Here is a 16,642-nt window from a genome sequence, read left to right as displayed (position 1 = left end):
ATAAGAGAGGCAGACAGCATGGGTGGAAGAAATTGCAATGTGGCATTACATACATATTGAATCAAAGTCAAGTGCTCAGTGATCTAAGTTATCCAGGCTTTTAGAATATGGCAATATAAAATGTATACTAAGTGTCTCAAGAAAAAATAAAGACAAGTTTTTAACTAGAAGCTTCTTTCTATATCAAACCCTTCAGATTAATAATGGAACTTAGGATGTATAAAAATAAAGTAAAATATAGGCAATAGTACTCTTAAATGTGAACAGAAACATGATAAAGGGATAATTTTATACAAGAATTTGAAAATGAGAGCCAGAAAATGGCAGCCATGAGTTAAGATCATTGTTTCAGGCTCAAAATGCAAAGCAATTGGTGTCATGAGCAGAAAGGCTCACCAGGAAGCTACAAGAGCTCCTCGATCCCCAGAGGCATTGCTTGAGGCATACACACACACACACACACACACACACACACACACACACACACACCAGAGCAGCTCTGTGGGAAGTTCAGACACTAGCTAGGAGGTTGCACCCCAGCCCATTTTAAACCAAGGAGATATATTACAGAGAAGGGAGCAGGCAACTGAGGCTGCTCCCACGCTTCAACCTGCAGGGGACCTGGGTAGAAACCTCCCACACTGTTGAGAGCTAGACCTATGCAAGGCTTTCTCAGAAGTCATAATGAAAGGACAAGAGAAATCTAATTCTGTGCCTTTGCCCAAGGGTGAACTTGGCAAGGCCTGTCTGGACCTGAAGATAAGGCCTCAAAGGACTTACTGCTTCAGTTCCTGGGAACTTGGCTGTTCCCCATAAAGACCAGGGTCATCAATCCCAAGGCCACTGTGTGCTCCATCTGTCATGCTCTTGAGACTCTCCATGTTCACTTTGAGCATCTCTGCTTGGCTAACTTGCTGCTGATTTCATCCTATTGTATGATAGCTTTCTTCTGACTTTGTCCCATCTCTCCCTCTGGAAATAGTGTACAAAATGCTGTATTTATTAACAAGTTTCCTTGGCATAAGACATAGCTTCTGCAAGACCTCCCAAGCTCAAGCTCACCTGTTCTGTCTTCTTTATCTCTGATTTCCTGGACCTTTTTGCTCAGGATCCTGTAACTGAAGAATGACCTACTTGCCAGAGTTACCACAGAGAGGCTCCTTCTTCTCAATGAAGTAAAACAAAGGGCACGAATAGAATGTTCTAATTCGCTTATGGATACTGTACGTGGATTTCCTGACATTACAAAAAGAGAGAGGCAGGAAAATTGGTTTGAAAAATAAAATAATCTCAACCTGACAAAAATTTATCTCAGAGAAAAATCTCATGCAGAGAGTAAGAGAGATGGGACTGGTCTTTTCAGGTGCTTACCATAGGGAAAGAAAGTAAATAGCAAAGGATGAGCCAATAAAAGAAAGGAAAACAATACTTAAACTAAAGCATCACAGATGCATAAGCTGCTTGGAAAATAATTTCAGTTTTTGTATGTGTATATGATTATTATCTAATATCTCAGTTCCAAACATGGGATATCCTGTGAGATACTTGTAAGGGATATGCCAGAGTTCCCCAAAACAACACAGACTACTTCCTTTGTTCTTGATTTTACACAATTACTATTGGTGAAGATACCATATGTTTTCAGAACATAAATTAACCAATCTGGAATTGACCAGGAAACCTCTAAGCTGATGGTAAGCTTTCATAATGCTGGAAGGCACTGTGAGGCTACTGAGGGAGAAGCCATCAGTAGTCTTGCCCTGCATCATCAATCAGCAATACAAGATAACCACCAATAAAATACTGGTATGCAGACTATGGGAGTAAACAACTGGGTTTCCAATCGGATCTGAGGTCTCCTACTTTATAGAAGAGAACTCATGCCTGGTCTATAAATGTGTTAAAATCCAGGGCTACAGGCATCATAGGCTCAAGGGGAGAACCTATTTTTGCTAAACAGTTATGTTATCATATGGTTTCCAAATATCCACTTTTTTTTCTTTTTTTATAGTCAGCAATGATCAAAGTGACAAGAATAAGTAAGTGTGAGTGCTCAGGCTGAAAAGAGATGTCTATATTAATTCCCACCCAGGGGACATCATGGAGGAAGCAGGTGAAAAGAATGTAAAAATAACCTAAAATTGTCTTCTGAAAATGACATGGTCATTGCCCTTACAAACTCACAGTTGCTGTGTTTATCTGCACAAAATCAAGCCAGTCAAAATTCCAGAATGGGCTAGAAATAGTTGTACATGCCTTTAATCCTAGCACTTGGGAGGCAAGGATAGGAGGTTCTCTGTGAGTTCAAGACCAGCCTGGTCTCGAGACATAGTGAGTTCCAGAACACCAGACTACAGGGACACACTTTCTCAAAAATGAAAAAAAAGAAAACACTCAGCATGGTTGGGAGAGGGATTCACAAGGTTCCACTCTTTCCTAAGGCAATATTAATTAGCAGTTGATAACTGTTATGAAGAGTCAGTTTTCTTTGTGGCTGTGACCACCAGTGGCTTGCCTATGCTCCAGTGATGGTCCCACACCTATGCATGTGCAGGTAGCATTCACTGAACTCAATGGACTATAAATAAGAGAACAACAAAGAAACAAAAAAGCTATAAGAGAGGGATGCATTGAAGAGGGGTATGGGAGGGTCTGGAGGGGGATAATGACATGAGGGGCAGATATGATCATAATGCATTGTATGCATCTATAATCACAAAGTATGAAAACCTCTGTGTCTGTCTCCCATTGTCTGTCTCAGACATACAAACAAACCCATTAGAACTCATAAAGTAATTTAACTTTGCAGGATATAAAATTAAAATGCAGACATCGTTTTTTAAAAATTTAAAGATTTTTTTAAATTCCATTTCCAATTTCATGAAACAGACTGAATTTTTAGGAATAAAGCCAATTGTAGGTGTGAAGGACATATTCAGTGGAAAAGGTAAAACATTGCTAAATGAAATTAAGCAGACATTAACTAATGCAATCTTGAGTTAATGGATTAAATGACTTAATATTCTTGGGATTGTCATATTACTTAAAGAATCTGCAGATTCAAAGCAATCTTCATTAGAATATTAGTAATATCTTCACAGAAATAGAAAATTTAATCCTGAACTCTAAATGGAATATCAAAGGATTTTTTTTTACATTAAAAACAAAGTTGGAAGACACATGCTGCCTGGTTTGAAAGCATAGTAATAATATATTGTAATTAAGACAGGTGGTACTGGCATAGACACAAATAGACTGGAGGGAATAGCACAGAACCAAGAACATGAATAAATTGTCATGTGTATATTCAAATTTTCTTGACAATTGTTGCAACTGGAAAAAATAGTCTCTTCAATGAATAATGTTTAGAAAACTGGAAATCCTCATACAAAGAACGAAGTGTGATTCTCATATTATACTACTATATAAAGAAAAAATAACTCAAAATGGATTAAATAGCTACAGCAGTTTGAATAGGAATGTCCTCCATAGATTCATGTGTTTGAATGCTTGGCCACAGAAAGTGGCACTTTTAGGAGGTGTAGCCTTATTAGAGGAAGTGTGTCACTCTGGAGGTATGTCTTATATGCCCAAGCTACACCCAATGTGGGACACAATCTCTTCCTGCTGCCTGCAGATCAGGATGTAGATCTCTCATTTTCATCTCCAGCATGATGTTGACCTGTATGCTGCCATGCTTCCCACCATGAAGGATAAGGTCCGTTTCAGCTAGAAATTGCAAAGTCCATCTCTTGTTCAGTATTTAATATTTAATAAAAATTTCAAATTTGGCCCAGAATGATTTTTGCCAATGATCTTCTGTGGCTGTTTTGCAGATGAGCTCAGACACAGAGAGTGAGAGCCACAGACTCCTAGATTACAATCCAGTACCCCTCAGTTGCCAGGGCTTTTTTCCACAGAACCCCTCTCGTAGAATGGCATACCAACTTCTCTGTCTTCTTTAGAGCATAGAGAAATTGCACACAGGACTCTGTAAGACTCACAGTGCTTTCAGAGTCCATGTGCTGTGCCACTCACTGCACTGGGAGGCAGAAAGCAGAGATAGGTTAGGGGCAGAGATCTGGTGCGGATGGTAAAGTCATCAGGATTCCCAGTTAGGAGTCATGAAATGCGGTTTTGAGTTTTAGTTCCTTTTGGTAGATCCAATGTCTGTCTGAATCACAGCTCTCAGAAAACACTTGGTCCATTGAGATGGTGGCACAGCTATCCTTTATATCGTCACCAGTGATTTTTAATCTGAGAAGGAAGAGAACAGCCGCCTTTAGTGTTTAGGATTCTCTATAATTATCATGTCTGTCATTGGTTTCCTTTGGACTTTAAAGGGGAGAGGAGAATGCAGTTATTGAGTACAGTAAACACAAACATCCTGTTGTGAACATTGAAGGCAGAGTGGATAGAAACCTCTAGAACTGCTGTTTAGTCATTGGCAAAGAATCCTTCCAGCAAGAATCTTGTACAAAAAGGAGAAGGCTCAGAAAGGGATAATTAGTCTCCCCATTCTACTGCATCGATTCACAATCTAACACATCATGTTGTTGCACTTCAGCTTTGTTTATTATACAGGGTCAGGGGCTGGAGAGACTGCTCAGTGGTTGAGAGCACTGGCTGCTCTTGGACAGGATCTGAGTTCAGTTTCCAGAACCCACATGGTTGCACACAGTGTCTGGAACTCTAGGATCTGATACACCTCTTCTGGTTTCTGTGGATACCAGGCATTTGTGTGATATGCATATACACATGCAGGCAAACACTCATATACATAAAACAAAACAAATTCACCTGTAAAAATAAATAAATAGTAGAAAGCATATATGTACATATATGTATGTGGTTTGAGTATCTAATATTTAGGGAAGTATTAAGAGAACCATGAATGCATGACAGCAGTTACACACAGTAGGGTAACAATGAATGTATTCAATATGCAGAGTGAGTTCACAGGGTCTAGATCACAGAACTGGATGCAGAGAGGGAAACAGGCTCAGCTCACATGATATAGTCACAATTCCTTTCATGCTCTTTCCTTAGGTTGACAAGTATTTAATTAACATAAGTTTCAAATGTGCATGGCTCCCATCACTCCGTGATGGTGGGAACACGATTAGAATACAAGCTCTGATGCAGACTGTCTCAGGGTTGATTGTAAAGGAAAGAGTTCTAAATGCACTGATGGATCTTTTAAAAAGGTGACACAAGAAAGTAGTTGGGGCTCCCTCACAGGTGTCCTTCCCATGTTTAGTTCCCTATGGAGCTCTTGACCATGAGAGACAATCTGAGGTCATCCTGGTGGTCTGCATGCTAGTCTAGCCATGGTTCCCCCTCTTTTATCTCTTCCACCGTTCAGGATCTTTCTTCAACTCTCGGGATAATTTCTTTTGTGCTGATCTGTTTAAGTCAATGACTTCCTTTCAAAATTCCTTCGAGGCTTCCCAGGCTTCTCCTACCAGACTCCTGAGGAGTTCTCTAACGTTCCTTATTAATTCTCAAAACAATCCTTTCAGAGAAACTGTTTCTCCCTTTTCCATATCTGAAATCCAGGGACAGAGAGTTAAAACAAGAGTGGATGCCAGGAGTGGTGGCACACACCTTTAATCTCAGCACTTGGGAGGCAGAGGCAGGCGGATTTCTGAGTTCAAGACCAGCCTGGTCTGCAAAGTGAGTTAGTTCCAGGACAGCCAGGGCTATACAGAGAAACCCTGTCTCGAAAAACCAAAACAAACAAACAAACAAACAAACAACCCAAGAGTGGACTTGCTTGACTGAAACTCTTCTAACTGAGCATGGCAGCCTCTAGACTTACCAACTGATTCTGTCTAATCATAGTGTCATTTTGTCCTCAGAGTAAAGTGACAGATTTACTGAGTTTACTCTGTAGACTTCACTTCTCTATTGTACACCAATTTTGTATGTTTAACAATTTCTATACTTCATACATTGACATTACTGTGAATCAAATGATTTTCCACTCTTGTTTACCTGTGGCATTTTGTTACAATGGAAACTGATCAATACCTATTTCTGTCACAGCTCTTCAAATAACTGTGTCTTTCATAATTCTAGTTAAGCTATAATGCAACCTGTGATTTGTGTTAATTTCTCCCAGCTGTCAAAGCTCCAAGCTAACACTTGCTCCTTTTCCTTCCGAACTCACTCTTTCTTTTGTTGGTTGGAATTGAGAACCCAGCCTCATGACACAATATGGATCATTTGAACCACAGCATGAGCAGTGCCATTTCTTTGAGAAGCCAGCCAGTAAGTAACATCCCTCCATAACATCTGCATCAACTCCTGCTTCCTGACCTGCTTGAGTTCCAGTCCTGACTTCCTTTGGTGATGAACAGCAATGTGGAAGTGGAAGCTAAATAAATTCTTTCCTCCCCAACTTGCTTGTTGGTCATGAGGTTTGTGCAGGAATAGAAACCCTGACTAAGAAACATTTTATACAGAAGACCACCTGAAACAACTGGCCTCATGGGACTGAATAACTAATAGATTCTTGGACTTCCCATTCACAGCAGCTCATTGTTGGGTTACTTGGACTACAGACCGAAAAATCAAGGAGCAATTAAAAAATAGAGACAGGGCTTCCAGTTTCCATCTGTGCCTGGAGGCCTAGAGCTGATTCTGGTCTCCCAGGAGTACTGACACACAGGCTTTCATGAGGGACAAGCCACAGAGACTGCAAGACCAGCTAACACCAGAGATAACCAGATTGTGAAAGGCAAGTGCAAGGACCTTACCAAAAGAAACCAAAGTTATTTGGCATCATCAGAACCCAGTTCTCCTACTACTGCAAGCCATGGATACCCACAACACACCAGAAAAGCAAGACTGATTTAAAATCACATCTCATGATGATGATAGAGGACTTAAAGGAGGATATAAATAACTCCCATAAAGAAATACAGGAGAACAAAGCTAATCATCTAGAAAACCTTAAAGAGGAAACACAAAAATCCCTTAAAAATTACAGAAAAACACAACCAAACAGGTAAAGGAATTGAACAATGGAAACAGAAGGCCAGGCATTGGTGGCGCACGTCTTTAATCCTAGCACTTGGGAGGCAGAGATAGGCAGATTTCTGAGTTCAAGGCCAGCCTGTTCTACAGAGTGAGCTCCAGGACAGCCAGAGCTACACAGAGAAACCCTGTCTCGGAAAAAAAAAAATGGAAACAGAAACAAAAAGAAATCAAAAGAGAGGCAACCCTGGAGATAGAAAACCTAGGAAAGGGGGCTGGAGAGATGGCTCAGCGATTAAGAGCACCAACTGCTCTTCTGAAAGTCCTGAGTTCAAATCCCAGAAACCACATGGTGGCTCACAACCATCCCTAACAAGATCTGACTCCCTCTTCTGGAGTATCTGAAGACAGCTGCAGTATACTTATTTGTGTATTGGTAACTCATATTCTACCAGCCTCCTGAAACCTAGTTCAAGGGTCACCTGTATCTGTCCTTAGTCCCCAACACAGTTCATTCTTCCTCCTTTGTGAAATTTGTGCCCCATATTTATAATTCAAAGGACATTCACTTTATATGTGTAGCTATCAGCTCACATGTCCGATTAGTCTCTCAGATTGTGAGCTTCCATAATATAAAGTCTCCACTTTCTTTGAAGAATGTGCTAACATCTCAATTTAATTGAACAGCTTACCAGATCTTCTTGGTCTTGAATGAGCAGCAAAGTGGCTCCTTTCCTATCACAGTCAGCTTGTCCTTCCTTCCTAGTGTTGGAAACTTGAGAAACATGAAAGCACTTATTTTGGTGTGAAAGCCAGTCTAGTGGAAGACATGGTGTATTCTACCCTGTTCATGACACACAGCATGACAGCTGGTTACACACAGTAGTTTTTACTAACACATACTTTTATTAACATGTACAGGAACAAGATTACTATTATGACATATTGAAGACATAAATAATAAAAACTTCATTTTATTTTTGTTTCTATTAATTAACTTCAGACAAAATTAACTATTCAACATGTTTATTAAAACAATCAAATATTCCCTGTAGTGATCTCAATATGAATGGGCCCCTCAGCTGAACTCTGTGAACTGAGAAGGATGCATGGTATATTTCTACTCTGTTCCTGCTGTGTGTATCCATTTATATGCAATAGTTACTTTTATTGATATGTACAGGAGCAAGACTACTGTTATGACATATCAATGAAATGTAAATAACAAGGAATACATTATTGTTTCTATTAATTAACTTTAGGCAAAGTTAAATGTTTGACACAGCTGTTTTTTTAAGTTAATCATCAAGTGTACTAGCATCCTGAGGCAGTGTGGCCAAGTGGTTGAGATCTCAGACTGCAAGGTCACACAGTTTCAAAGAAGCTACCAGCCTTATCAACTACCAATCATGAGACCCTCAACAAGTTTCTATGCAGCAATTTCCTCTAACATAAGACTATGGTGACATATCATCTTCACAGATGGCTGTTGTAAGCCTTGGCTAATGTAATGCCTGGTAAATAGCAAGTTATCAGCTATTATTCTTGCAACATACAAGCCACAAAAATCACCTCTTGTTTTGTTCAGGTTCTCTTGAAAATACACGGGGCATTTTTCTATTGATGTTTTTTGTATTAAGACTCCCACTGATAAATGAGAAAACACACAGGAGGATTAACGCTGAAATGAAAGTGGAACAGGTGTGTTCCATTTCCCACTCCAGGAAATAAAGTTATTTCAACAAACCTGAACTTCTGGACTGAGAATAAAATATTAGCAAACTGGGCTGAGGGAGGAATGTGGAGACAGTATATATAAACAAAGAAGAAAATCACCGAGCATGTAGATTCACACCTCTGTTTACTCACATATGATCCCATAGCCTTACAGGGACTCTTAACGTACCCATCCTCACCGCCTGAATCCTCCTCTTCAGAATGAGTACTAGCACACCCCTCCACAGAAGGCAGCTTAGTGCCACTGGAGTTTAATAGACACTTAATAAACCAACACTGGAGCCTTTTAATTTTCTCTGCTATGTTTTTGTCACAATTATAACTTATTTTTTTAGGTTCTGGATGCATGTGCATTGTGTGTGTGTGTGTGTGTGTGTGTGTGTGTGTGTTGGGGGGGGTAGCGACTTGGAGTCAGCTGAGAACACACTCAGACATCAAATTCTCAACACAAAGGAGTCGTACTATCCCAGAGGGACAAGGTGGAGGATTGTCTCTGGGTCAGGCAAAGACAGCAACAGGTGTTTTTGCAACAGTGGGTTTTTAAGGAGCAAAAGGGGAAGTCTGTGCCAGGGTGAGTTGGGAAGTCGTGATTGGACATGTTAGTCAGGGTAGCCAAATGATGGATTTTGATAACTGGACCTTGATGCTGGACCTCAGTGATCAACTCCAAGGTCTTTGAGGTGAAATGAGCAAAAGGAAGTCCTCTGTGCCCACACCCACCAACTCCTGTCTCTGAGGGTTTCTCCATGGTTACTGACTGACTTCCTGTCTGTCCTGCCCACACAGCTTACACACTACTGTCTTTTTTCCTTTTCTTCATTCTTCTCTTATAGAAAACATCCTGACTACAGCCTTTCCTCCTTCCTTTCCTCTCAGTTTCACCCACAACCTTCCTGCTTCCCCAGATCCACTCCTTCTTTGTTTCCTTTCAGAAAGGAACAAGCCTCACAGTGATATCAACTGAATACAGGATAACAAGATACAATAAGACTGGACACAAACCCTCTTATCAAGGCTGGATAAGACACCTCAGCAGGAGGAAAAGGGTCTCATGTGCAGGCAAAAGAGTCAGAGACACTCAAACTCCAACTGTTAGTAATTCCAGAAGTACACCAAGCTAACAGCCATAACATATATGCAGAGGGCCTAGCGAAGACCCATGCAGGCTTTGTGATTGCTGCTTCAGGTTCTTTGAGCCTCTATGAGCCCTGCTTAGATGATTCTGTAGGCCATGTATTGCTGGTGTTCTCCATGTCTCTGGCTCCCACAATCCTTCCTCTGCCACTTTCATGAGGTACCCAAGCTCTACCTAATGTTTGGCTGTGGGTCTCTGCATCTGTTCCCATCATACATTATTGTCGTAAGAGAGGAAGGTGTAACAGGTGGTCTCCTTTTGTTCTGATTTCTGTAAACATCTGTTTTGAGTTATTCTCTCAGGATGAATGAAGCTCAATGTGAGTGAAATGCAACATTCTTCCTCCATTTAAATTTAAGTGGCCGTTTACCTCGAATTTTCAGCAATTATTATTATATTATATCATGCTGTGTTGTAAAAATATATAGTAACGTGTGCAAATCCACAGTTATATGTGGCATGAGTTGCAGCTCTAAGATCATCCTGAAACATCCAACCTGCAAAGAAAGCTGTGGAATGTGGAAATGTCATGAATGTGGGAAGAATTCATGACTGACACAACAGGAAAAGCACGGAGGCCGCAGCCCCACTAGCAGCTCTGGCTCTGCCCTGTCCTGAAGGTCCAGGTAGATGTAACCTCATTCCCCTGAGGGAAAGGACTTCATCTGTCAGAGCTCAGGGAGTGGAGGACTTGGGTCTATGGGATATGCTAACTCCTTCAAGGGTTTCCAGGCCTAGAGTCTTAGAGCAAGGACTACTAAGGCCAAGTCACATATCCACACATTACAAGTGAAGAAGAAAAACAAGGATTTCCTTAAAATCACCTTCTGTGGTCAGAATGGAATTGTACCAGGCACTCATCACTACATGGCAGTGCAGGTGTCAGCTGGCTGTGAGTTCCTGGAGACAGGATGTACACACTCAGAGCATAGGGCTCAGATGCATCCGCCAAGACCACTAAAGAAGGAAGCAGGGGGAATTATATATGAGGGTCTCATAACTCACTTAAGACACAGTGGAACCTCCTCAGCTGTCTCTGATGACAACCATTTTACTCAACACCAGGGTCCATCTGTTTAATTTTTTGCAGTGCTGGGAATCAAACATAGGGCCTCGTGAATTTGAGATAAGCTCTCCATCACCAAACTATGTTCCCAGCCCTAGACTGAAGATTTTAGCTTGTTTCTGCCTATAATCCCCTTCCCTTGCTAAGATTCCGGGGACTTTAGGTGGGGAATGTGTGAATAAATTGCAAGTATATTTCATGACTTATAACCACCTAATAACCTGATAACCATTGAAAACTGTGGAGATGTGTTCAAAAGGTCAGGAGAAGACTAATGGTCTTAGCAGAAGATTCAAATGGTGTTTTGTGGACACTGAAGTCTAAACTCTCTGTGGCTTCATAGAATCCACAATAATGCTGTGAAAAGTAACAGTTCTGAGGTGTGATGTTCACTTTAACAGGTACTGGCTAAGGTGTGAAGTGACCAGAAGTACCCAGAGCCTCATGTGTCTGTGGGGAGCATGCAGTAAGCCAAGATCACTTTGCCTGATACAGAATCTAGAGAACAGTGTTGAATACCTGCATAACTATTACACAGGGGAAAATCCTATTATCATTATCATACGTACAGAAATAAAACCCTCTGAGAGTTCATCCTTGGGGAATTCATCTAGCCATCTTACTTGGATTGTGGATGGGAGGGAGTGTCACCACTGCCATTTCAGTCCGTAGCCCAAGAAGGCAGCTTCAGCCAGCCATCCTTGAGAAGCCAACAGTGTGTGTATGGGGCAGGGGATCAGAAAAGGGAGACTTCTTCAATGTGGCAACCATGGGAGAAGAACACAGAGAGTAGTGACCCTGCCCTGACAAATCACAGTGTTGGAACCCTCAGAACATAAAGGAAACAGCATGTTCCAAGTGCAGTTCCCAGGCAAGTTCTAGGGAGGGTGAGACATGGGAAAGATTTGAGGAATGTGTTTATTTCCACCTGGGTTGATTGGTGAAGAGTTCCCTAGGGTGAAGAGCATTTGTGATGCCTGGAACAGCTGACTTGGTTTGCAAATTCTTTAGCCACTGTTAGAACTGGGCATAGTGGCATAAACCTTTGATCCCAGAACTCAGGAAGTAAAGGCAGGTGAATTTCTGTGAGTTCAAGGTCAGTCTAGTCTACAGAGAGAGTTCCAGAACAGTTAGTTTGAGAGAGAGAGAGAGAGAGAGAGAGAGAGAGAGAGAGAGAGAGAGAGAGAGAGAGAGAATATTGTATACAAATCCAACAGAGCAAGATGGTCCCATCAAAATGATGCTTCGTAGACAAAGGTGTCACTTAAGATGTATGAGCTGCTACTGGATGGAACACAGGGTCCCCAATGGAGGAGCTAGAGAAAGTACCCAAGGANCTGAAGGGGGCTGCAACCCTGTAGGTGGAACAACAATATGAACTAACCAGTACCCCCTGAGNTTNTGTCTCTAGCTGTATATGTAGCAGAAGATGGCCTAATCGGCCATCACTGGGAAGAGAGGCCCCTTGGTCTTGCAAACTTTATATGACCCTGCACAAGGAAGGCCTGGGCCAAGTAGTGGGAGTGGGGGAGCAGGGGGGGGGGGGCTATAGGGAACTTTTGGGATAGCATTTGAAATGTAAATAAAGAAAATAATAATTTTTAAAAAATGATGTATGAGCTGCTTGACAGATTAAAAAGCAATTGTCCTAAACACGCTCAATGAGCTAACAGAGCCCCGGAGAAAGCACTAATGGGAGACAGGAAATGATAAATGGACAAAATTATTTAACAATATAAATAGAAGCAAACAGGAAGACAAAAGACATTTGGTCACCTCATTGAACGCAGAGGCGAAGCAGCACTTGACAAGATGACACGCCACTCCTGCTGAGGTGTCTGGTGTGCACCGTCCTTGTTCTGTGGGGGACAGGTCCTTGGTATTCTTTACATCAGCTTTAGGTTGCAGATCAGGAAAGACTACAGGAAATGTCCAGCCAAAGGAATCATGCTTCCCATAGGTCACTTGGCCTTCCTCCTACAAGGGACCCATACCACTTACCGTACACACTATATAGAACCCATACCACCTGCCACATGTTCTACGTACAACCCATACTGCCTGCCACATCATACACAGGACACATGCTTATCTTCTTCAGCATGTTGTACTTCACTTAGCAAAACCTGGCTTCATCTGGTGCATGTTGTACCTGGTGCATTTCACCATCTGCTCCTCCTTCCCCCTCCTCCTTCCTTTCTACCTCATGAGCCTCTCTTTGAGTCACCAGGACACAGGTAGTCTCAACACCTTTCATCTTTCCAAGGATCTTGTGCTGAGCTGTCCCCACTATTCACTATTCCCTTAGGGATCTGACCACAGATTTCTATAGCAGTTCCAGGGGTCACATGCAGTGGGTTGGGGAAGCCTTCCTGTCATGACAGTCATTGAGCTTGTCTGCTCAGATCCCAAGTCCTCATGTGTCAGGGTTGATCTTTGGGCAGAAACATTTTACTGGAAGAGTTTGGCCTCCTGCCTACTTTCCTGAGGTCAAAAGTGGCGCTGTGGTGATAGGAGACACCAACAGGAACTGGCACCTCTACTCTCCTGCTCTGGAAGCCGGGAGTAGTGAAAGAAATTTAAATTTAAGATCCATGATTCAGGCGGCTCATGCTGGTTAGTCAGAAAGTTCACCGGCCCAGGGCAAAGCAGAACAGGCCCAGGCACGTCCAGACAGGCCAAAACAAAGGCTGTTAAGTAGTTCCGGAAGCTGACTGACCATAAGATAGGGGAGGCATGCAAGGACGTTCAGACTATCTCAGCTGAGTTATGGGCCATCTGGCTCAGCCCTGGCTAGGCACCTCCCTGTCTCCCCTCCCTTCTCCTGACTTGGGTTAAAACATTAACCAGATGCTCTGCCAATACAGATAAGCATTCGCCCTTCAGAACTGCTGTTACCCCGATCTGCATATACTATTTGCTGATATTTAAACTAGCCAATCAGCTGGTTGGTGGGTGGTGGCGCATGCCTTTAATCCCAGCACTTGGGAGGCAGAGGCGGGTGGATTTGTGAGTTCGAGGCCAGCCTGGTCTACAAAGTGAGTTCCAGGACAACCAGGGCTATACAGAGAAACCCTGTCTCGAAAAACCAAAAAACAAAAACAAAAACAAAAACAAAAACAAAAGATGAAATAAACTAGCCAATCATATGTGACCCTGTGCCAATTCCTCCCATGCCCCTGACTTTTTTCTATATAAACCCCTAGCCCCTGAGCCTCAGGGTTGATGCCTCTGTCTCCTGCGTGAGATACATGTCAGCTCAGAGCTCCATTAATAAACTGCCTCGTGTGTTTGCATCAAGACAGTTTTTTATTTGTGATTCCTGGGTGAGCGTCATCTTGAGGTTGGCGTGGGGAAGTCTCCGTACAGAGGTCTTTCAGTAGAAAAGGCAGCCCTGGAGTTTGAAGTCTTCCTCAGGATGCACATATATGGTCAACAAAATCTAATAGGTCATTCTTTCTTAAGGCTGAAGAATATTATCTGTGCACACAACACTCACTGTCTAATTGTCCCTGGGGGGAAGCAAGCTTGTCTGTTGCTATGTTTTGGCAGTTGTGAATTCTGTTGCAATAACACCAGTCCTGTATCTAATCCTTCAGTCATGCACTGGATCATTTGGTGCTTTTTAGCATTGAGTCATTCAGTCAATCTGTCATCAATTGCATATTTAATAATCCATTTGTTTCTTTACTTCTTTAATAATGGGCTCTACTATCTTCCACAAGAGCTCAACCATTTTGCGTACCAACTGGCTCTATACCAGCTTCAAATTTACCAACAACAGGCTCTGCAAGCTTCTCTTCTTCCTTCCCATTCCATTCAGTCAATCCACTTTTACATATATCAGACCAAGTGGAGTCAAAAGTGCTCTTGAAAGTCAGGTGGCATATACCTTCAGTGAATCACTGAGTTTTAGGCCAGTCAGACATACACAGTGGATTCAAGGATAGCCAAAGCTACATAGATAAACCCTGTCCCAAACAAAAAGTGTTTTCCACACATTTATCGGCAAGTATGAGGCAGACATCAGTCCTCCAGGGAGAACAAGAAGTGACCCCTTGGCTTCTCAACCCACCAGCAGTGTGTCTGTATTGGGAGAAGCTGTGTCCTGAGATGGAACCCTGTGTGTGGGAACAGAGTAGAGATGAGCACAGAGCTGGACTTTCTCCAGATTCCATAGTCATTCTCCAGAGAGGCAAGATTTCAGAGTCCAGGTGTCTCGAGGGAGTATTTTGCCTGTGAATCCTTCCTGAGCTGATGAAGGGAAGGAGTGTTCACGGCTTCTGTCATGGTTTGAAGGTGAAATGTCCCTTTCAGTTTAAAGCGCTTAAACACTTTGTCTCCATCTCATGGGGCTGTCTGAGAGGTTTGGGACCCTTGGGGAGCAGCTACTAAGTAGAGAAACCTGATTGCTGCAGGTGGGGGCTGAGGTTCCTATTACAGCTGCAAGCCCAGCACTCTGCATCCTGATTAGTATCAAGAATAAGTGGTAAATACACAATCCTGCCACCACAGGTCAGTGCAATGCTCCTTCTAAGGTCCTTGTATCAGGATGAACTGTCTGCTCTGATCTGTGGGCCAGAATGAAGTCTCCCAAAAGTTTCTTCTGTCAGTTATGTGGTCATAGAGATATTAAGCAATACCACATCTTATTCTACCATACCACTGATAAATTTATCTATTTGGTTGACTCTCAAATACTTTTTTATTTACTAAGCATTCCTGGATTTAACAGATGATATCATATTTACTAATATTTACATTTCAGTCCATAGACTCATTTAGTGTTTTCTGTGTAAGGTCAAAGTTATGTATGCCTTTGACAAGAATGGATTTGGCCAGTCTGGGCAGGAAAAGGAGCCATCAGGGTCTGGGGTCGGCAATGCTGTGCTTGTTTTATATGGATTTAAATCCAAGATTTTCCAATTACTTATCCTGGGAACTTGGACAAGAATTTCTAATACTTTCAATGCATTTGTTATTTGGTCCTGGATAGAGGCAACAGTGCTCTATGCAGAGTGTAGTGGTATTTTCATGAAGATGAATGGGCCTCTGGCGCACAGCTGGAATAGGCTCTTATTTTGAGTCTTACACAGGAAGCACTTGTGACAGGGAATAAAGCCTGCATTGAACCGTCAATGACATGATGAGATGATCATTGTTGATGGTATGAAGTGGATACAAGTGCTTGGACACACCCAGTCCTGATCACAGAATCCCTGGAGCTCAGCTGTAACCCATTTCCTGGAGGTCTCATCCATTCAGCTCCAGCCCACAAGCCCCTGCTGCTGTCCATCCTCATGGTTCAACTTTAATCAATTTATTAACTTTGATTTTCTTAAACAGATCTTACTCTGTAGCCCAATCTGGCCTCAAACTCATAGCAATTCTCCTGCCTCAGTATTCCAAGTGCTTCCTGTCAGGGATAAAGATGACTCCATTTTCCCAAATTCCAGCAGGCAGAAGGGACAAATGGCCATCTGTGGTGCCTACTAGCATACAAAAGCACAAGGCTGGCCTCGGGCTCCCTCAGTATCACAAGTACCTGTTACCCACTTCATGCTGGCACCCTGGCTCCTCTCTCCTCCTCCCTTTCCCTAAATTCCTGCCCCTCACAGGCTCACCCATCTCCCAAGTTACTCATTCTCTCTATAACCCTGGCATTCACTGATCTCTCTCTCTCTCTCTCTCTCTCTCTCTCTCTCTCTCTCTCTCTCTCTCTC

At 42.4% G+C, this 16,642-nt stretch overlaps 1 protein-coding gene across 1 annotated transcript; it reads right to left on the bottom strand.

Annotated features, from left to right (window-relative positions):
* Positions 1–4,115: 4,115 nt before the first annotated feature.
* Positions 4,116–9,466, bottom strand: LOC110316921 (killer cell lectin-like receptor subfamily B member 1A). Its single transcript, XM_021191265.1, has 4 exons — positions 9,439–9,466; positions 8,554–8,628; positions 7,675–7,798; positions 4,116–4,251 (listed from the first exon to the last, which is right to left on the bottom strand). Exons 1-4 carry the CDS (start codon positions 9,464–9,466, stop codon positions 4,116–4,118), a joined length of 363 nt encoding a protein of 120 aa, XP_021046924.1.
* Positions 9,467–16,642: the final 7,176 nt, after the last annotated feature.

This window comes from Mus pahari, chromosome 2, assembly GCF_900095145.1.
Source record: "Mus pahari chromosome 2, PAHARI_EIJ_v1.1, whole genome shotgun sequence".
Taxonomy (NCBI): Eukaryota; Metazoa; Chordata; class Mammalia; order Rodentia; family Muridae; genus Mus; species Mus pahari.
Note: the sequence above shows the minus strand (reverse complement) of the source record. Positions and strands in the feature narration are given on the sequence as shown.